General features: G+C 44.3%; 1 protein-coding gene across 1 annotated transcript in view; it reads right to left on the bottom strand.

Moving 5' to 3' along the window:
- LOC118946005 (ring-infected erythrocyte surface antigen-like) overlaps window positions 1–22,363 on the bottom strand; it is a 65,075-nt gene extending 42,712 nt beyond the window's left edge. The window contains exon 1 of the mRNA XM_036969672.1: window positions 22,303–22,363. Within this exon, the coding sequence (XP_036825567.1) occupies window positions 22,303–22,363 (61 nt within the window). The remainder of the gene's footprint in view (window positions 1–22,302) is intronic.
- Window positions 22,364–22,658: the final 295 nt, after the last annotated feature.

The raw sequence follows: 22,658 nt of genomic DNA, 5'->3' as shown, positions 1-22,658 counted from the left end.
GAGAGGGAGAGTCAGAGAGGCAGAGAGGGAGAGTCAGAGAGGCAGAGAGGGAGATGGAGAGTTAGAGAGGGAGAGACAGAGAGGGAGAGACAGAGAGGGAGATGGAGAGTCAGAGAGGGAGAGACAGAGAGAGAGAGACAGAGAGGGAGTGGGAGGAATGGAGAGAGAGAAAGAGAGTCAGAGAGGGAGAGACAGAGGAAGAGGCAGAGAGGGAGTGTGAGGAATGGAGAGACAGAGGGAGAGGCAGAGAAGAGGGGACAGAGAGGAAGATGGATAGTCAGAGAGGGAGAGGGAGAGAGAGGAGGTGAGAGAGAGAGAGTGAGTGGGAGGATTGGAGAGAAAGAGGGGGGGGGAGAGACAGAGAGAGACAGAGAGGGAGAGAGAGAACGGGAGAGACAGAGAGAGGGAGAGAGAGAGAGGGAGAGAGAGAGACGGAGAGGGTGAGACAGAGAGTGAGACAGAGAGAGACAGAGACAGGGAGAGGCAGAGAGGGAGAGAGAGAGAGACAGAGATAGGCAGAGAGGGAGAGACAGAGAGAGACAGAGAGAGGCAGAGAGGGAGAGCGAGAGGGAGAGACAGAGAGAGACAGAGAGGGAGAGTCAGAGATGGATAGAGAGACAGAGGGAGAGACAGAGATGGAGAGTCGGAGAGGGAGAGACAGAGGGGGAGAGACAGAGAGGGAGAGTCAGAGGGAGAGTCAGAGAGGGAGAGTCAGAGAGGGAGAGGGAGAGACAGAGAGAGGCAGAGAGGGAGAGAGAGGGATAGACAGAGAGAGGCAGAGAGGGAGAGAGTGAGAGAGACAGAGAGGGAGAGAGAGAGAGACAGAGAGGGAGAGAGAGAGAGACAGAGAGGGAGAGGCAGAGAGGGAGAGACAGAGAGGCAGAGAGGGAGAGACAGAGAGAGACATAGACAGAGAGAGGCAGAGAGGGAGAGTCAGAGAGGGAGAGTCAGAGAGGGAGAGTCAGAGAGGGAGAGACAGAGAGGTAGAGACAGAGAGAGGCAGAGAGGGAGAGAGAGGGAGAGACAGAGAGAGGCAGAGAGGGAGAGACAGAGAGGGAGAGGCAGAGAGGGAGAGTCAGAGAGGGAGAGTCAGAGAGGGAGAGACAGAGAGGGAGAGACAGAGAGGGAGAGACAGAGAGGGAGAGACAGAGAGAGAGAGAGAGAGAGAGAGAGAGACAGAGACAGAGAGACAGAGAGGGAGAGACAGAGAGAGACAGAGAGAGGCAGAGAGGGAGAGACAGAGAGAGGGTAAAACATACAACATTATAAAATCCATGTACACAAACAACAAGTGTGCGGTTAAAATTGGCAAAAAACACACACATTTCTTCACACAGGGTCGTTGGGTTGGACAGGGATGCAGCTTAAGCCCCACCCTCTTCAACATATATATCAACGAATTGGCGCGGGCACTAGAAAAGTCTGCAGCACCCGGCCTCACCCTGCTATAATCCGAAGTCAAATGTCTGCTGTTTGCTGATGATCTGGTGCTTCTGTCACCAACCAAGGAGGGACTACAGCAGCACCTAGATCTTATGCACAGATTCTGTCAGACCTGGGCCCTGACAGTAAATCTCAGTAAGACCAAAATAATGGTGTTCCAAAAAAGGTCCAGTCACCAGGACCACAAATACAAATTCCATCTAGACACTGTTGCCCTAGAGCACACAAAAAACTATACATACCTTGGCCGTGAACGATCTGAGCGACAAGGCAAGAAGGGCATTCTATGCCATCAAAAGGAACAGAAATTTCAACATACCAATTAGGATTTGGCTAAAAATACTTGAATCAGTTATAGAGCCCATTGCCCTTTATGGTTGTGAGGTCTGGGGTCCGCTCACCAACCAAGACTTCACAAAATGGGACAAACACCAAATTAAGACTGCATGAAGAATTCTGCAAAAAATATCCTCTGTGTACAACGTAGAACACCAAATAATGCATGCAGAGCAGAATTAGGCCGATACCCACTAATTATCAAAATCCAGAAAAGAGCTGTTAAATTCTATAACCATCTAAAAGGAGGCGATTCCCAAACCTTCCACAACAAAGCCATCACCTACAGAGAGATGAACCTGGAGAAGAGTCCCCTAAGCAAGCTGGTCCTGGGGCTCTGTTCACAAACACAAACACACCCTACAGAGCCCCAGGACAACAGCACAATTAGACCCAACCAAATCATGAGAAAACAAAAAGAGAATTACTTGACACATTGGAAAGAATTAACAAAAAAACAGACCAAACTAGAATGCTATTTGGCCCTACACAGAGAGTACACAGCGTCAGAATACCTGCCCACTGTGACTGACCCAAAATTAAGGAAAGCTTTGACTATGTACAGACTCAGTGAGCATAGCCTTGCTATTGAGAAAGGACACCCGTTTAACGTCCCATCCGAGAGACGGCACCCTACACAGGGCAGTGTCCCCAATCACTGCCCTGGGGCATTGGGATATTTTTTTTATTTTTTTTTAGACCAGTAGAAAGAGTGCCTCCTACTGGCCCTCCAACACCACTTCCAACAGCATCTGGTCTCCCATCCAAGGACTGACCAGGACCAACCCTGCTTAGCTTCAGAAGCAAGCCAGCAGTGGTACGCAGGGTGGTATCTACTGGGTGAAATTCCACAGTGTGCCATCACAGCAGCAAGATTTGTGACCTGTTGCCACGAGAAAAGGGCAACCAGTGAAGAACACACACCATTGTAAATACAACCCATATTTATGCTTATTTATTTTATCTTGTGTCCTTTAACCCTTTGTACATTGTTAAAACACTGTATATATATATATATAATATGACATTTGTAATGTCTTTATTGTTTTGAAACTTCTGTAAGTGCAATGTTTACAGTTAATTTTTATTGTTTTTCACTTTATATATTCACTTTATATATTATCTACCTCACTTGCTTTGGCAATGTTAACACGTTTCCCATGCCAATAAAGCCCCTTGAATTGAATTGAATTGAGAGACATAGACAGAAAGAGGCAGAGAGAGGCAGAGAGGGAGAGACAGAGAGGGAGAGACAGAGAGGGAGAGACAGAGAGAGAGATTCACACTGTTATATTTTCAATAGAGCTGTGTTTCCGTAAGGGATGAGCATCACACGCACCAACACACCTACCAACACACCTACCAACACACACACCAACACACCTACCAACACACCTACCAACACACACACCAACACACCTACCAACACACCTACCAACACACACACCAACACACCTACCAACACACGCACCAACACACACACCAACACACCTACCAACACACCTACCAACACAAACACCAACACACCTACCAACACACACACCAACACACGCACCAACACACGCACCAACACACACACCAACACACCTACCAACACACACACCAACACATACACTAACACATGCACCAACACATGCACCAACACACGCACCAACACACGCACCAACACACGCACCAACACACACACCAACACACCTACCAACACACCTACCAACACACACACCAACACACACACCAACACACACACCAACACACACACCAACACATACACCAACACACACACCAACACACACCTACCAACACACCTACTAACACACCTACCAACACACACACCAACACACCTACCAACACACACACCAAACACACACCAACACATACACCAACACACACACCAACACACACACCAACACACACACCAACACACCTACCAACACACCTACCAACACACCTACCAACACACACACCAACACACCTACCAACACACACACCAACACACCTACCAACACACGCACCAACACACACACCAACTCACCTACCAACACACCTACCAACACATGCACCAACACACGCACCAACACACCTACCAACACACCTACCAACACACCTACCAAAACACCTACCAACACACCTACCAACACACCTACCAACACACACACCAACACACCTACCAACACACCTACCAACACACCTACCAACACACGCACCAACACACACACCAACACACCTATCAACACACACACCAACACATACACCAACACATGCACCAACACACCTACCAACACACCTACCAACACACACACCAAAACCCACACCAACACACACACCAACACACCTACCAACACACCTACCAACACACCTACCAACACACACACCAACTCACCTACCAACACACACACCAATACACACACCAACACACCTACCAACACACCTACCAACACATGCACCAACACACGCACCAACACACCTACCAACACACCTACCAACACACCTACCAACACACCTACCAAAACACCTACCAACACACCTACCAACACACACACCGACACACCTACCAACACACCTACCAACACACGCACCAACACACACACCAACACATCTATCAACACACACACCAACACATACACCAACACATACACCAACACACCTACCAACACACCTACCAACACACACACCAAAACCCACACCAACACACACACCAACACACCTACCAACACACCTACCAACACACCTACCAACACACACACCAACACACGTACCAACACACACACCAACACACCTACCAACATACACACCAACACACCTACCAACACACTTACCAACACACACACCAACACACACACCAACACATACACCAACACACACCTACCTACACACCTACCAACACACCTACCAACACACCTACCAACACACACACCAACACACCTACCAACACACCTACCAACACACCTACCAACACACCTACCAACACACACACCAACACACCTACCAAAACACCTACCAACACACCTACCAACACACACACCAACACACCTACCAACACACGCACCAACACACACACCAACACACCTACCAACACACACACCAATACACACACCAACACACCTACCAACACACCTACCAACACATACACCAACACACGCACCAACACACCTACCAACACACCTACCAACACACACACACACACACACGCACACGCACATGCAAACACAGACACACACATGGAAACGCACACACACACACATGCACGCATGCCCAAAAATGATCCTGCCGGTGATGGGACATCACCTCCTGGCGTGATGATGTCACAGATAATCATCCTCACCTGTTACTCTGACCACTACACACCAGCAAATAAATTCATAAAAAATCCTACAATGTGATTTTCTGGATTTTTTTTCTCATTTTGTCTGTCATAGTTGAAGTGTACCTATGATGAAAATTACAGGCCTCTCTCATATTTTTAAGTGGGAGAACTTGCACAATTGGTGGCTGACTAAATACTTTTTTTTGCCCACTGTACGTGTACATTTAAGGGAAAGACGTACTGCCCTGTTCTGAAGACAATTGTAGTTTTCCAAGGTCCCTCTTTGTGGCACCTGACCACACGACTGAACAGTAGTCCAGGTGGGAGAAAAGTAGAGCCTGTAGGACCTGTCTTGTTGATAGTGTTGTTAAAAAGGCAGAGTAGCACTTTATTGTAGACAGACTTAGTAACTGGAAAATGCAATTTCATAAATGTGTCAAGTGCAGTGTTTGGTTGCGCCTCGTTACACACCGCAGACCAACAGATATACTTTACACCAATAACATAGGAATCACTACAAAACGTCTTGTATGACCTCTTATCCACTATATTAGACCCAGCCTTTGTAACTTTGGTTTTCCTAGATGTGGCTACTATATAGATCCAGGCATAAGATGGATCTGGATACTGCTAAAGCACATTTCTGTAGCATTAGTAACGATGTGATCATGTTGATGATTTAGTTCCTCTGCTGTGTGTACCTACCCTGGTAGGATGACTAATAACCTGAATGAGGTTACAGGCAAACTTTTTGTTGAAGTGGGCAGCTTGACGAAAGCCAGTCAATATTTGAATCACCCAGAAAATATACAGCCGTGTGTGTGTTGGTGTAAAGTTTAGCCAAAGTCATCCAGCCCTGTTGTGTATCTGTGTGTAGATTGATGATGTCTGAAGCAGGGAGGGAGACTATTCCTCTATAGATTGATCATGCCTGGACTACTAAGTGGCTGATTATGCTAAGGAGACATAGTGCAACCCAACACAGAGACACCATGCAACCAGAGAGAGAGATACTGTAAATAGAGAGAGGGCTGATGGTTGTATGCCCAGTATTATAACAGAGTATAATGACATGTCTCTTCTGATGGTTGTATGCCCAGTATTATAACAGAGTATAATGACATGTCTCTTCTGATGGTTGTATGCCCAGTATTATAACAGAGTATAATGACATGTCTCTTCTGATGGTTGTATGCCCAGTATTATAACAGAGTATAATGACATGTCTCTTCTGATGGTTATATGCCCAGTATTATAACAGAGTATAATGACATGTCTCTTCTGATGGTTGTATGCCCAGTATTATAACAGAGTATAATGACATGTCTCTTCTGATGGTTGTATGCCCAGTATTATAACAGAGTATAATGACATGTCTCTTCTGATGGTTGTATGCCCAGTATTATAACAGAGTATAATGACATGTCTCTTCTGATGGTTGTATGCCCAGTATTATAACAGAGTATAATGACATGTCTCTTCTGATGGTTGTATGCCCAGTATTATAACAGAGTATAATGACATGTCTCTTCTGATGGTTGTATGCCCAGTATTATAACAGAGTATAATGACATGTCTCTTCCCCATGAAGGATTGTTACATAAAACATGTACATTAAAAAAGTAGCCCATCCTCCACCTCCTCCACTCCTCGACCTCCTCCACTCCTCCACCTCCTCCACCTCCTCCACTCCTCCACCTCCTCCACCTCCTCCACTCCTCGACCTCCTCCACTCCTCGACCTCCTCCACTCCTCCACTCCTCGACCTCCTCCACTCCTCGACCTCCTCCACTCCTCCACTCCTCGACCTCCTCCACTCCTCCACTCCTCCACTCCTCGACCTCCTCGACCTCCTCCACCTCCTCCACTCCTCGACCTCCTCCACTCCTCCACTCCTCGACCTCCTCGACCTCCTCCACCTCCTCCACCTCCTCCACCTCCTCCACTCCTCCACCTCCTCCACCTCCTCACCTCCTCCACCTCCTCCACCTCCTCCACACCTCCACCTCCTCCACCTCCTCCACTCCTCCACCTCCTCTACCTCCTCCACCTCCTCCACCTCCTCCACTCCTCCACCATGTCCACCTCCTCCACTCCTCCACCTCCTCCACCTCCTCCACTCCTCCACCTCCTCCACTCCTCCACCTCCTCCACCTCCTCCACTCCTCCACCTCCTCCACTCCTACACTCCTCCACCTCCTCCACCTCCTCCACCTCCTCCACTCCTCCACCTCCTCCACCTCCTCCACCACTCATCACCATGTCCAAAACTATTTTCTGCTTGACTCCCTTGTGTGTGTGTGTGTGTGTGTGTGTTTGTGTGTGTGTGTGTGTGTGTGTGTGTGTGTGTGTGTGTGTGTGGTGTGTGTGTGTGTGTGTGTGTGTGTGTGTGTGTGTGTGTGTGTGTGTGTGTGTGTGTGTGTGTGTGTTGTGTGTTGTCATGACGCTAGCCCTTTCAGTGAATTGGCTAGCACAGATGTGAACAACAGGAGATGAGGGGGCAGTTTTATATCTTAACCCCCATGTCATAAATTCCGTAAAGAGACTCTCCCTGGCCATGCAGTATGGAGAGAGTTTCACAGTAAGACAATGGGAGCCCCCCCCCCCCCCCCAATTCTATTACATCCCATAATTTGAGAACTGAACAATATTCCTATTCTGGAGAATGTGTAAACGGTCGGTGGAGAAGCCAGCTACGACCCGGTCCGTTTTGTTTCATGTTTGTGACCTCATGAAAGACAATACAGCCACATTACCCTAACTCTGTTTATACAGGTACCTCAGTGATGAGTTTTGCATCTAATTATTGTATAAAATGAATGAGTAAAGATGAAAATATTTGCGAAATGATGTAATGTGATGTGAACTTTTAAAATGAGAAAATTGTCTGCCCTGTAAAGTTTAACTACGAAGTCAGTTGCCACGCCCAAGTGGATAGGCATTGGTTGGAAATTATGAACCAACCCCTTTCCTACATTTCTATAAGAGCCCCTGTGACCCAATTCACATTGAATTAAGCGAATAGTTGGATATCCACTCTACATAACGAAAAGTCACTCAAGTTCTGAATAGGATTTGTCCTCACGTTTAAAAGGGCTAATTCTAATGTCAACCATACAGGCCAGGAAACGTGGGTGCTTGCTCTACACGTGAAATGGTATGAACTCTGAACTATTGATGACTCAAGAAGAAGTGAGTCCTAGATGACAGCGTAACAGACTGCAGCTGGAAAGGTAGCAAATCTAGTACGACAACACTGACGAATCTCCAGAGTGAGATGAACCTCTCAGACCACGTGACCACACGGAAGATTCCACAAAGGACAGGGCAAACCAGAGCCAGCCTCACCACCAGCTTCACGTAAATACAATGCATTGCTTTTCCGAATGAGCGATCGTTAGTGGCATTAGTCTTCATGTGAGAATAGCTTCCCAGGTCCTATAGAGACCCATGTTCCTTTGTCTTCCTTCCAAAACCCCCTTCTCTTCTCTATCGTGTTATAACCCAACTGTTTTTGTTGAGTCCACTAGGGACGGTATAATGTTATTATGTATATTCTGTAATTGTTTAATTAGTTCATAAATAAATAATTGCGCCAATGGGTGTATGGATAATTTATAGCAAAGGCTGGGTTCGTGCAGATAACCAACCATTTACGACGTTTAGGTGAGACTGACGAAGGTAAAAATGATAATTCATTAATAGAAGAATAATTGATCAGATGTTAAAATATCTGAAAATTATAACTTTGTATTCTGAAAATGTTCCGTTGTGTCCTGACTTCCTAGTTAATTACATTTACGTGATTAGTTTAATTCTACTCACGTAGAATTTATTTGATAAAATAGCAGACTTCAACTTTAATGATACTAAAGACAGGAGTGCGAGTGTGTGTGCGTGTGTGTGTGCGTGTGTGTGTGTATATATGTGCTGGTCTCTGTTCAAACTGATTGCGTTTGCATGAGGGAAACTCATGTCTCTCTGAGAATTACTATTTCACACTGCTGAGTATTAGAGAGGAGGAGAGAGAGAAGGATAGAGAGAGAAGGATAGAGAGAGAAGGATAGTGAGAGAGGAGAGGAGAGACAGAGGAGAGGAGAGAGATTAGGATAGAGTGAGAGAGAGGAGAGATAGTAGGATAGAGTGAGAGAGAAGAGAGGAGAGAGAGTAGGATAGAGTAAGAGAGAGGAGACAAGAGAGAGAATGATAGATTGAAAGAGAGGAGAGGAGAGAGGATAGATTGAAAGAGAGGAGAGGAGAGAGAGAAGGACAGATTGAAAGAGAGGAGAGGAGAGAGAGAAGGACAGATTGAAAGAGAGCAGAGAGAGAAGGATAGATTGAAAGAGAGGAGAGGAAGGAGGTGTGGGGAGATCACATTTCTAGTCTGCGACCATCTGGCTTGTGCTGGTCAGGTGATGAGAGTGGGTTAGAGAGTGTTCGTGCGTACATATGGCTGATCTCGTTGCCGCCCACTCTCTCAACTTTGTCATGCACGACCAACGTTGGGGAATATGACATACGTGTAGTTCAACTAGTAATTTAACTACGTTGTGCTGTAGTTCCGTGGGAGTTGAACTACATTCAAATCTAGCTAGTGTTTTCTTAGTTAATTACTGTTTTGCCATGTAGTGGTGTAGCAAACTTCTGGAACTACACACCACTTTTTGTGCAAAAATGTGTGAAGTAGTTATAATCTCATTTATTTTTCGGCGTCAGACCTGCCTAATTCTCACTTGAAACATCGTTGTTGTGTTTAATGGCCTAAATTACACATTCTGTTACCATATGAAGCCAATGTGATCTGTTCTTGCAATTTGTAGTCTATGACATTTCACATTTACATATGATCATCTTTCATTGTGGATGTAGTAAACTACTTTTTGTAACTTTAGTTTAATAACCTATATTTCTCTTCAGGCTAGCTTTAATGTAGCTTAACTTTCTTCCAGTGTAAAGTAATTGGTAGGTTGATAAACTATGATTTCAGAGTAGCTTCCCCAAACACTGTGTATGACACTGTGTACACACAGACAGACAGACAGACAGGCAGGCAGGCAGGCAGGCAGGCAGGCAGGCAGGCAGGCAGGCAGACAGGCAGGCAGGCAGGCAGGCAGGCAGGCAGACAGACAGACAGACAGACAGACAGACAGGCAGGCAGGCAGGCAGGCAGGCAGGCAGACAGACAGACAGACAGACAGACAGACAGACAGACAGACAGACAGACAGACAGACAGACAGGTCTTATTGAGGCACCCATTCAGTTATCCAGTGGAGTTTAAAGACTCACAGACATGTGACAAAACCTTCCTACTCACAAAGACGTAGAAATGCCTCCTCATCCTCTTGGTTAATCCTTCCGGACCGTATGTCTTTGTCTCAGTGTTCTTTTGTGTGTGTGTGCACAGAATAATGTGTGTGTATTTCTTCAAGTAGTTTGTTGTTGTGACACTGATACCATCAGAGTATGTGATAACCTCCTGCTCTTTCCACTAAACACTTTTTCTCTACTACCCTGCCACAGAACTGATACTACAGGCGAAACCAAGATGAAATTTCAAACAGGAAGTGCCCCAGATTTTGAAGGCACTGTGTTCCAATGTCTCCTTATATGGCTGTGAATGGGCCACGAATGAGCTTAGACTTTCTGTCGTTTCCCCATAGTGTCGACAGCATTGTGACGTATTTGTAGGCATATCATTGGAAGATTGACCATTTTACACTACATCTACCAGGTGCTCGCTTGGTGTCCTCCGTCGCAATTATTGCGTAATCTCCAGCTGCGTGTATTTTTCCGTTTGCTTCCGAGGAGAAACCCAACTGCCACAAATGATTTATCATCGAATAGATATGTGAAAAACACCTTCAGGATTGATTCTAAACAACGTTTGCCATGTTTATGTCGATATTATGGAGTTAATTTGGTAAAAAGTTTGGCGTTGTAGAGACTGCATTTTCAGATTTTTTTCTTAGCTAAACGTGATGAACAAAACGGAGCGATTTCTCCTACACAAATAATATTTTTGGAAAAGATGAACATTTGCTATCTAACTGAGAGTCTCGTCATTGAAAAGATCCGAAGTTCTTCAAAGGTAAATGATTTTATTTGAATGCTTTTCTTGTTTTTGTGAAAATGTTGCCTGCTGAATGCTAGGCTTAATGCTATGCTAGGCTATCAATACTCTTACACAAATGCTTGTGTAGCTATGGTTGAAAAGCATATTTTGAAAATCTGAGATGACAGTGTTGTTAACAAAAGGCTAAGCTTGTGAGTGAATATATTTATTTCATTTCATTTGCGATTTTCATGAATAGTTAACATTGCGTTATGGTAATGAGCTTGAGGCTATGATTACCCTCCCAGATACAGGTTTGCTCGACGCTAGAGGTTAAGCCATTTTGCCACAACTTTGGAAGTATGCTTGGGGTCATTGTCCATTTGGAAGACCCATTTGCAACCAAGCTTTAACTTCCTTACTGATGTTGCTTCAATATATCCACGTAATTTTCCTACCTCATGATGCCATCTATTTTGTGAAGTGCACCAGTCCCTCCTGCAGCAAAGCACCTCCACAGCATGATGCTGCCACCCCCGTGCTTCACGGTTGGGATGGTGTTCTTCGGCTTGCAAGCCTCCCCCTTTTTCCATAACGATGGACATTATGGCCAAACATTTCTATTTTGTTTCATCAAACCAGAGGACATTTCTCCAAAAAGTATGATCTTTGTCCCCATGAGCAGTTGCAAACCATAGCCTGGCTTTTTAATGGTGGTTTTGCAGCAGTGGCTTCTTCCTTGCTGAGCGGCCTTTCAGGTTATGTCGATATATAACTAGTTTTCCTGTGCATATAGATACTTTTGTACCTGTTTCCTCCAGCACCTTTACAAGGTCCTTTGCTGTTGTTCTGGGATTGATTTGCAATTTTCGCACCAAAGTACGTTCATCTCTAGGAGACAGAACACGTCTGACAGCTGCTTGGTCCCATGGTGTTTATACTTGCGTACTATTGTTTGTACAGATGAATGTGGTACCTTCAGGCATTTGGAAATTGCTCCCAAGGATGAACCAGACTTGTGGTCTACAATTTTTTTCTGAGGTCTTGGCTGATTTCTTTTGATTTTCCCATAATGTCAAGCGAAGAGGCACTGAGTTTGAAGGTAGTCCTTGAAATACATCCACAGGTACATCTCCAATTGACTCAAATTATGTCAATTAGCCTATCAGAAGCTTCTAAAGCAATGACATAATTTTCTGGAATTTTCCAAGCTGTTTAAAGCAGTCAACTCAGTGTATGTAAACTTCTGACCCACTGGAATTGTGATGCAGTGAATTGTAAGTTAAACCTCTAGTGACTACCCATCCCGCATGTGGGAGCGTAATCATCGACTGACACTAATTAGCATAACGCAACGGACATAAATATTCCTAGAAAATATTCCTATTCATGAAAATCACAAATTAAATATATTGAGACACAGCTTAGCCTTTTGTTAATCACCTTGTCATCTCAGATTTTCTAAATATGCTTTACAACCAAAGCTAGACAAGCACTTGTGTAAGTTTATCGATAGCCTAGCATAGCATTTTGTCCAGCTAGCAGCAGGTAACTTGGAAATCAGAAAAGCAATCAAATTAAATCGTTTACCTTTGATGAGCTTCTGATTTTTTCACTCACGAGACTCCCAGTTAGATAGCAAATGTTCCTTTTTTCCCAAAATATTATTTTTGTAGGCGAAATAGCTCCGTTTGTTCTTCACGTTTGGCTGTGAAATCGCCCGGAAATTGCAGTCACGAAAACATCGAAAAATATAAAAAATTAGCTCCATAATATCGACAGAAACATGGCAAACGTTGTTTATAATCAATCCTCAAGGTGTTTTTCAAATATCTATTCAATAATATATCCGCCGGGACAATTGTTTTTTTAGTAGGACCGATTTTAATAATGGCTACCTCTGTATTTTACGCGAGAGTCACTCTGGGAGCCATCAGGTGACCACTTGCGCAATGTAGCCGCTTACGGGTTTTCTTCAACATAAATGCGTAAAACTACGTCACAATGCTGTAGACACCTTCGGGAATACGGAGAAAGAGTAATCTGGTTGATAGCCCATTCACTGCTCAATAGGGACGCATTGGAACGCAGCGCTTTCAAAACATGAGACACTTCCGGATTGGATTTTTGTCAGGCTTTCGCCTGCAACATCAGTTCTGTTATACTCACAGACAATATTTTTACAGTTTTGGAAACTTTAGAGTGTTTTCTATCCTAAGCTGTCAATTATATGCATATTCTAGCATCTTGTCCTGACAAAATATCCCGTTTACTACGGGAACGTTATTTTTCCAAAAAATGAAAATACTGCCCCCTAGTCACAAAAGGTTAAATAATCTGTCTGTAAACAATTGTTGGAAAAATTACAGATTCAGTACTACAGATTCAGTACTACAGACTTAGTACTACAGATTCAGTACTACAGATTCAGTACTACAGATTTAGTACTACAGATTCAGTACTACAGATTCAGTTCTACAGATTCAGTACTACAGATTCAGTACTACAGATTTAGTACTACAGATTCAGTACTACAGATTCAGTACTACAGATTTAGTACTACAGATTTAGTACTACAGATTCAGTACTACAGATTCAGTACTACAGATTCAGTACTACTGATTTAGTATGACATATTCAGTACTACAGATTTAGTACTACAGATTCAGTACTACAGATTTAGTACACCAAATTCAGTACTACATATTTAGTACTATAGATTCAGTACTACCTCTGTTTCCCGTCTGTCCTTCTGTTTCCCCTCTCTCCTTCTGTTTTCCATCTCTCATTCTGTTCTCCATCTCTCCTTCTGTTCTCCCTCTCTCCTTCTGTTCTCCCTCTCTCCTTCTGTTCTCCCTCTCTCCTTCTGTTCCTCTCTCCTTCTGTTCCTCTCTCATTCTGTTCTCCCTCTCTCCTTCTGTTCTCCCTCTCTCCTGCTGTTCTCCCTCTCTCCTGCTGTTCTCCCTCTCTCCTTCTATTCCTCTCTCCTTCTGTTCCTCTCTCATAGTTTTCCCTCTCTCCTGTTCTACCTCTTTCATTCAGTTCTCCCTCTCTCCTTCTGTTCCTCTCTCATTCTGTTCCTCTCTCCTTCTGTTCTCCCGCTCTCCTTCTGTTCTCCCTCTCTCCTTCTGTTCCTCTCTCATTCTGTTCCTCTCATTCTGTTGTCCCTCTATCATTCTGTTTCTCTCTCATCATGTTCCTCTCTCCTTCTGTTCTCCCTCTCTCCTTCTGTTCCTCTCTCATTCTGTTCCTCTCATTCTGTTGTCCCGCTATCATTATGTTTCTCTCTCATCCTCCCTCTCTCCTTCTGTTTTCTCTCTCTCACTCCTGCTACCTCTTTTGTCCTTGCTGTGGTATACACAGCGTTCTATCACTCGGAGACTGAGTTGGGCCCTAGAGTAGAAGGTAGCAAACATAGATGGATGCTACACACACAAACACATACATGTACACACACACACACACACACACACACACACACACACACACACACACACACACACAAACACACCCACACGCACAAACTCTGTCCTGTGTCATTATGCAATAATGAGCTTCACTAACGCAATCAGCATATTGCCTGGCAGTAAATATAGCTGAGACTAATTGAGTGTGTGTGTGTTTGTGTGTGTGTCTGTGTGTGTCTGTCTATGGTAGAGCAACCATTTTGTTTGTGAATTAGTGATAATTAGCCAACTTTCAGCACCCTATTTCTCTAATTGGCCACAACTCTCTCTGCTTCCTCCAGCTGGTGGCTGTATGAGATAATAGAGGGAAGGAGGAAGAGGAGGAGAGAGGTTGGTGGAGGAAGAGGAGAGAAATGAATGTGTATGGGGTGCATTGGTTCTTCATTAGAATGCTGGTTACACACCAGGGGAGCTGAGTGAGTGAGTGAGTGAGTGAGTGAGTGAGTGAGTGAGTGTGGGTGTGTGGGGGGGGTGCGTGTGGGTGTGGGTGTGTGTGTGGGTGTGGGTGTGTGTGGGGGGGTGCGTGTGCGTGTGAGTGTGAACGTATAGACCAAGGAATTATAAGTAAATAATGGAGAGGGGAAACAGTCGGGGATGGAAGAGAGAAAGAAGAGAGAGATGAAGGATAAGAGAAGAAACAGTGGAAGAAGAGAAGAATGACAGAGCAGTGAGAGGAAATGGATGATGGAAGTTAAAGAAAATGACAGATAAAAGAGGAGTGAGGGTAAAAATATGCCACAGAAGAAATAGTGTGGAATAAAATAGAAAAATAGTGAGGGTTGATAGTGTAAGGAGGATAGGGGTTGGGTTGGGTTGGGTGTCTGTAGCAGCTTTCATAACAGAGTTCACAGGGAATAGATTGTTATATAAAGAGGAGATGATTAACTGCTGAGACATGATAAAGAGAGGGGGAGAGAGAGGAGAGAGACAGAGAGAGGAGTAGAAACAGAGAGGGGGAGAGAGAGGAGAGAGACAGAGAGAGGAGTAGAAACAGAGAGGGGGAGAAAGAGGAGAGAGCCAGAGAGAGGAGTAGAAACAGAGAGGGGGAGAGAGAGGAGAGAGACAAAGAGAGGAGTAGAAACAGAGAGGGGGAGAGAGAGGAGAGAGACAGAGAGAGGAGTAGAACAGAGAGGGGGAGAGAGAGGAGAGAGACAGAGAGAGGAGTAGAAACAGAGAGGGGGAGAGAGAGGAGAGAGACAGAGAGAAGAGTAGAAACAGAGAGGGGGAGAGAGAGGAGAGAGACAGATAGGAGTAGAAACAGAGAGGGGGAGAAAGAGGAGAGAGCCAGAGAGAGGAGTAGAAACAGAGAGGGGGAGAGAGAGGAGAGAGACAGAGAGAGGAGTAGAAACAGAGAGGGGGAGAGAGAGGAGAGAGACAGAGAGAGGAGTAGAAACAGAGAGGGGGAGAGAGAGGAGAGAGACAGAGAGAGGAGTAGAAACAGAGCTCCTTCCATTTCAATATTATCGCTTGCACAGTGCTCCTTGGGATGTTTAAAGCTTTGGAAATCTTTTTGTATCCAAATCCGGCTTTAAACGTCTTCACAACAGTATCTCGGACCTGCCTGGTGTGTTCCTTGTTCTTCATGATGCTCTCTGCGCTTTTAACGGACCTCTGAGACTATCACAGTGCAGGTGCATTTATACGGAGACTTGATTACACACAGGTGGATTGTATTTATCATCATTAGTCATTTAGGTCAACATTGGATCATTCAGAGATCCTCACTGAACTTCTAGAGAGAGTTTGCTGCACTGAAAGTAAAGGGGTTGAATAATTTTGCACGCCCAATTTTTCAGTTTTTGATTTGTTAAAAAGTTTGAAATATCCAATAATTGTCGTTCCACTTCATGATTGTGTCCCACTTGTTGTTGATTCTTCACAAAAAAATACAGTTTTATATCTTTATGTTTGAAGCCTGAAATGTGGCAAAAGGTCGCAAAGTTCAAGGGGGCCGAATACTTTCGCAAGGCACTGTACATCGCATTTCATGGAGTATTGTACATTTGCCAGAAAGGGTCAAACTCCTTCAAAACCTCCATACATTCAAGAAAGTTCCCTCTATTTGTGCTTTCACTAGATTCATAATTGGCACGGAAAGAGAGTCCCTGTCTTCCTAACATTGAGGTGACCGCAACAAATCTTCTCAGATACGCCCTTCTCTATGCAATATCACTAGCATGGGCAGATGTTTAAATCTGAGCAATGTTCCCATTACTGCTAGTTGTCTCTCCCCCTCTGGATCTGTTTGTTGTCTCTCTCTGGATCTGTTTGTTGTCTCTCTCTCTCTGGATCTGTTTGTTGTCTCTCTCTCTCTGTGTCTGTTTGTTCTCTCTCTCTCTCTGGATCTGTTTGTTGTCCCTCTCTCTCTCTCTGGATCTGTTTGTTGTCTCTCCCTCTCTGGATCTGTTTGTTTTCTCTCTCTCTCTCTGGATCTGTTTGTTGTCCCTCCCTCTCTGGATCTGTTTGTTGTCGCTCTCTCTCTCTCTCTCTGGATCTGTTTGTTGTCTCTCTCTCTCTGGATCTGTTTGTTGTCTCTCTCTCTCTCTCTGGATCTGTTTGTTGTCTCTCTCTGGATCTGTTTGTTGTCTCTCTCCCTCTCTGGATCTGTTTGTTGTCTCTCTCTCTCTCTCTCTCTCTGGATCTGTTTGTTGTCTCTCTCTCTCTCTCTCTCTGGATCTGTTTGTTGTCTCTCTCTCTCTCTCTCTGGATCTGTTTGTTGTCTCTCTCTCTGGATCTGTTCGTTGTCTCTCTCTCTCTCTGGATCTGTTTGTTGTCTCTCTCTCTGGATCTGTATGTTGTCTCTCTCTCTCTCTCTCTGGATCTGTTTGTTCTCTCTCTCTCTCTCTGGATCTGTTTGTTGTCTCTCTCTCTGGATCTGTTTGTTGTCTCTCTCTCTCTGGATCTGTTTGTTGTCCCTTTCTCTGGATCTGTTTGTTGTCCCTCTCTCTCTGGATCTGTTTGTTGTCCCTCTCTCTCTCTCTCTGCATCTGTTTGTTGTCTCTCTCTGGATCTGTTTGTTGTCTCTCTCTCTCTCTGGATCTGTTTGTTGTCTCTCTCTCTGGATCTGTTTGTTGTCTCTCTCCCTCTCTCTCTGGATCTGTTTGTTGTCTCTCTCTCTGGATCTCTTTGTTGTCCCTCTCTCTCTGGATCTGTTTGTTGTCTCTCTCTCTCTGGATCTGTTTGTTGTCTCTCTCTCTCTGGATCTGTTTTTTGTCTCTCTCTCTCTCTCTGGATCTGTTTGTTGTCTCTCTCTCTGGATCTGTTTGTTCTCTCTCTCTCTCTCTCTCTCTGGATCTGTTTGTTGTCCCTCCCTCTCTGGATCTGTTTGTTGTCTCTCTCTCTCTCTCTCTCTCTCTCTGGATCTGTTTGTTGTCTCTCTCTCTCTGGATCTGTTTGTTGTCTCTCTCTCTCTCTCTCTGGATCTGTTTGTTGTCTCTCTCTGGATCTGTTTGTTGTCTCTCTCTCTCTGGATCTGTTTGTTGTCTCTCTCTCTCTCTCTGGATCTGTTTGTTGTCTCTCTCTCTGGATCTGTTTGTTCTCTCTCTCTCTCTCTCTCTGGATCTGTTTGTTGTCCCTCCCTCTCTGGATCTGTTTGTTGTCTCTCTCTCTCTCTCTCTCTCTCTCTGGATCTGTTTGTTGTCTCTCTCTCTCTGGATCTGTTTGTTGTCTCTCTCTCTCTCTGGATCTGTTTGTTGTCTCTCTCTGGATCTGTTTGTTGTCTCTCTCTCTCTGGATCTATTTGTTGTCTCTCTCTCTCTCCCTGGATCTGTTTGTTGTCTCTCTCTCTCTCTGGATCTGTTTGTTGTCTCTCTCTCTCTGGATATGTTTGTTGTCCCTCTCTCTCTCTGGATCTGTTTGTTGTCTCTCTCTGGATCTGTTTGTTGTCTCTCTCTCTGGATCTGTTTGTTGTCTCTCTCTCTGGATCTGTTTGTTGTCTCTCTCTCTCTCTGGATCTAGTTGTTGTCTCTCTCTCTGGATCTGTTTGTTGTCTCTCTCTCTCTCTCTCTCTGGATCTGTTTGTTGTCTCTCTTTCTCTGGATATGTTTGTTGTCCCTCTCTCTCTCTCTGGATCTGTTTGTTGTCTCTCTCTCTCTCTCTGGATCTGTTTGTTGTCCCTCTCTCTCTCTCTGGATCTGTTTATTGTCCCTCTCTCTCTCTCTGGATCTGTTTGTTGTCCCTACCTCTCTGGATCTGTTTGTTGTCTCTCTCTCTCTCTCTCTATCTGGATCTGATTGTTGTCTCTCTCTCTGGATCTGTTTGTTGTCTCTCTCTCTCTCTCTGGATCTGTTTGTTGTCTCTCTCTCTGGATCTGTTTGTTGTCTCTCTCTCTCTCTGGATCTGTTTGTTGTCTCTCTCTGGATCTGTCTGTTCTCTCTCTCTCTCTCTTTGGATCTGTTTGTTGTCTCTCTCTCTCTGGATCTATTTGTTGTCTCTCTCTCTCTCCCTGGATCTGTTTGTTGTCTCTCTCTCTCTCTCTGGATATGTTCGTTGTCTCTCTATCTTTCTGGATCTGTTTGTTGTCTCTCTCTCTGGATCTGTTTGTTGTCTCTCTCGCTCTCTCTCTGCATCTGTTTGCTGTCTCTCTCTGGATCTGTTTGTTGTCTCACTCTCTCTCTGGATCTGTTTGTTGTCTCTCTCTTTGGATCTGTTTGTTGTCTCTCTCTCTCTCTGGATCTGTTTGTTGTCTCTCTCTGGATCTGTTTGTTGTCTCTCTCTCTCTGGATCTGTTTGTTGTCTCTCTCTCTCTCTGGATCTGTTTGTTGTCTCTCTCTGGATCTGTTTGTTCTCTCTCTCTCTCTGGATCTGTTTGTTGTCTCTCTTTCTCTCTCTCTCTCTGGGTCTGTTTGTTGTCTCTTTCTCTCTCTGGATCTGTTTGTTGTCTCTCTCTCTCTGGATATGTTTGTTGTCCCTCTCTCTCTCTGGATCTGTTTGTTGTCTCTCTCTGGATCTGTTTGTTGTCTCTCTCTCTGGATCTGTTTGTTGTCTCTCTCTCTGGATCTGTTTGTTGTCTCTCTCTCTCTCTGGATCTGGTTGTTGTCTCTCTCTCTGGATCTGTTTGTTGTCTCTCTCTCTCTCTCTCTCTGGATCTGTTTGTTGTCTCTCTTTCTCTGGATATGTTTGTTGTCCCTCTCTCTCTCTCTGGATCTGTTTGTTGTCTCTCTCTCTCTCTCTGGATCTGTTTGTTGTCTCTCTCTCTCTCTGGATCTGTTTGTTGTCTATCTCTCTCTGGATCTGTTTGTTGTCTCTCTCTCTCTGGATCTGTTTATTGTCCCTCTCTCTCTCTGGATCTGTTTGTTGTCCCTCCCTCTCTGGATCTGTTTGTTGTCTCTCTCTCTCTCTCTCTATCTGGATCTGTTTGTTGTCTCTCTCTCTGGATCTGTTTGTTGTCTCTCTCTCTCTCTCTGGATCTGTTTGTTGTTTCTCTCTGGATCTGTTTGTTGTCTCACTCTCTCTCTGGATCTGTTTGTTGTCTCTCTCTCTGGATCTGTTTGTTGTCTCTCTCTCTCTCTGGATCTGTTTGTTGTCTCTCTCTGGATCTGTCTGTTCTCTCTCTCTCTCTCTTTGGATCTGTTTGTTGTCTCTCTCTCTCTGGATCTATTTGTTGTCTCTCTCTCTCTCCCTGGATCTGTTTGTTGTCTCTCTCTCTCTCTCTGGATATGTTCGTTGTCTCTCTATCTTTCTGGATCTGTTTGTTGTCTCTCTCTCTGGATCTGTTTGTTGTCTCTCTCGCTCTCTCTCTGCATCTGTTTGCTGTCTCTCTCTGGATCTGTTTGTTGTCTCACTCTCTCTCTGGATCTGTTTGTTGTCTCTCTCTTTGGATCTGTTTGTTGTCTCTCTCTCTCTCTGGATCTGTTTGTTGTCTCTCTCTGGATCTGTTTGTTGTCTCTCTCTCTCTCTTTGGATCTGTTTGTTGTCTCTCTCTCTCTGGATCTGTTTGTTGTCTCTCTCTCTCTCTGGATCTGTTTGTTGTCTCTCTCTCTCTCTCTCTGGATCTGTTCGTTGTCTCTCTCTCTTTCTGGATCTGTTTGTTGTCTCTCTCTCTTGATCTGTTTGTTGTCTCTCTCTCTCGATCTGTTTGTTGTCTCTCTCTGGATCTGTTTGTTGTCTCTCTCTCTGGATCTGATTGTTGTTTCTCTCTCTGGATCTGTTTGTTGTCTCTCTCTCTCTCTGGATCTGTTTGTTGTCTCTCTCTCTCTCTGGATCTGTTTGTTGTCTCTCTCTCTCTGGATATCTTTGTTGTCTCTCTCTCTGGATCTGTTTGTTGTCTCTCTCTCTCTCTGGATCTGTTTGTTGTCTCTCTCTCTCTGGATATCTTTGTTGTCTCTCTCTCTGGATCTGTTTGTTGTCTCTCTCTCTCTCTGGATCTGTTTGTCATCCCTCTCTCTCTGGATCTGTTCGCTGTCCCTCTTTCTCTGGGCATGCTTGATCTCTCTCACTTATACATCTCGCATGTTGATCTTTGCCTTTCATAGAAGCCTCTCTTTCTGCATGACCCTTTAAGATATCATGAACATCATTTATTTATGCCTAACAAATGTAAGACATTTGCTGTCATATGCTGTACAAATGTAGCTAAAAGCTTAAACATGTAGTTGCTTTTTTATCACTAACCTTCCTCAGACATGCTCCCTCAGCCCTGTCAGCCTCCAGCTTCTTTCCCTCATTCTTGTCTCCTGTATTTTGACATGCATTGTTATTGAACTCATATTTACAATAACTCAATGCTTAATAAGTGATGTAAACTTCTTTGGGCTAGGTTTCCCACTAGCGGGATAATTCCGACAACATTCGGTGAAATTGGAGAGCGCCAAATTCAAATTACAAAATCGTAATATTAAACATTCATGAACGTACAAGTGTCATACATCATTTTAAAGCTTAACTTCTTGTTAATCCAACTGCGTTGTCATATTTCAAAAAGGCTTTATTGAGAAAGCATACCATGTCATTATCTGAGGACAGCGCCCCACATCAAAATACTTTTTCAACCTTCACCAGCTTCACAAAAATCACAAATAGCGATAAAATAAATCCCGTACATTTGAAGATCTTCCTCTGTTTGCAATCCCAAGGGTCCCAGCTACACAATGAATGTTAATTTTGTTCGATAAAGTCCTTCTTTATATCCAAACAAGTCAGTTTAGTCGGCTCCATTGATTTCAGTAATCCACTCCTTCAACATGCATACAAAGGAATCCAAAAAGCTACCGGTAAACTTCGTCCAAACAAGTGAAACAATGTTTCTATCCAATCCTCAGGTACCCTAATATGTTAATAAACGGTAATATTTCAGACGGAAAGAACGGTGTTCAGTCGGAAAGGAAAATAACGAAGAGCACGCCCTCATTCACGCGCGCCAAAAGTCTACCTTTCCTGATGACAACACCTTGGATAAACTACAACTACTTGTTTTTTAAGAAACCTGTATAAAGACTGTTGACATCTAGTGGATGCCATATAAACATAGCAATCTATGAGGAATTTTGATATATAGACCCATAAACCTCCATTGGAATGGACTGTGACCTCCGAAAAAAAACTATTCAGGTTTTCCCCTGCCATATCAGTTATGTTATATCCTAGCCTCTGGGCCTGAGTAACAGGCAGTTATTCAGTGTACTGCCCCCTAGCCCAAAGAAGTTGAATCAGTTTAAGTTTTAATTTGTTTGTTTGAACTGGTCAAATCTTCCTTTCTCACCGGATTGGCCTCTGGCAGAGCTGCTGGCACTGCCTCTCTTGAAGGATTTCCATATATCCATCTAACGTTAGTCGTTAGCTAGCCTACAGTTGAGAAATTGAGGATAATACATTGACATTGTGATCAACACTATGTCACCTTTTCTACACATAACCTACTGATAATTGTTTTTGCAATGGCATGCTGAATGAAAGCAATTGAGTATGAAAAGGTCATAGTGCTGCCCCGGAAGAAGTTTAAGATGTGATGGAACGGTTGACGGGGAAAAAAAGAATGCCTTCGTGCGTCAGAGCATGTGGGTGTACATACACACACACACCCTGTACACCCCCAGTGTCAGGCAGGCCTTGTGATCT

Source organism: Oncorhynchus mykiss, chromosome 31, assembly GCF_013265735.2.
Source record: "Oncorhynchus mykiss isolate Arlee chromosome 31, USDA_OmykA_1.1, whole genome shotgun sequence".
Classification (NCBI taxonomy): Eukaryota; Metazoa; Chordata; class Actinopteri; order Salmoniformes; family Salmonidae; genus Oncorhynchus; species Oncorhynchus mykiss.
The sequence above is the reverse complement of the archived record's forward strand: the minus strand, read 5'-3'. Positions and strand labels throughout refer to the sequence as shown.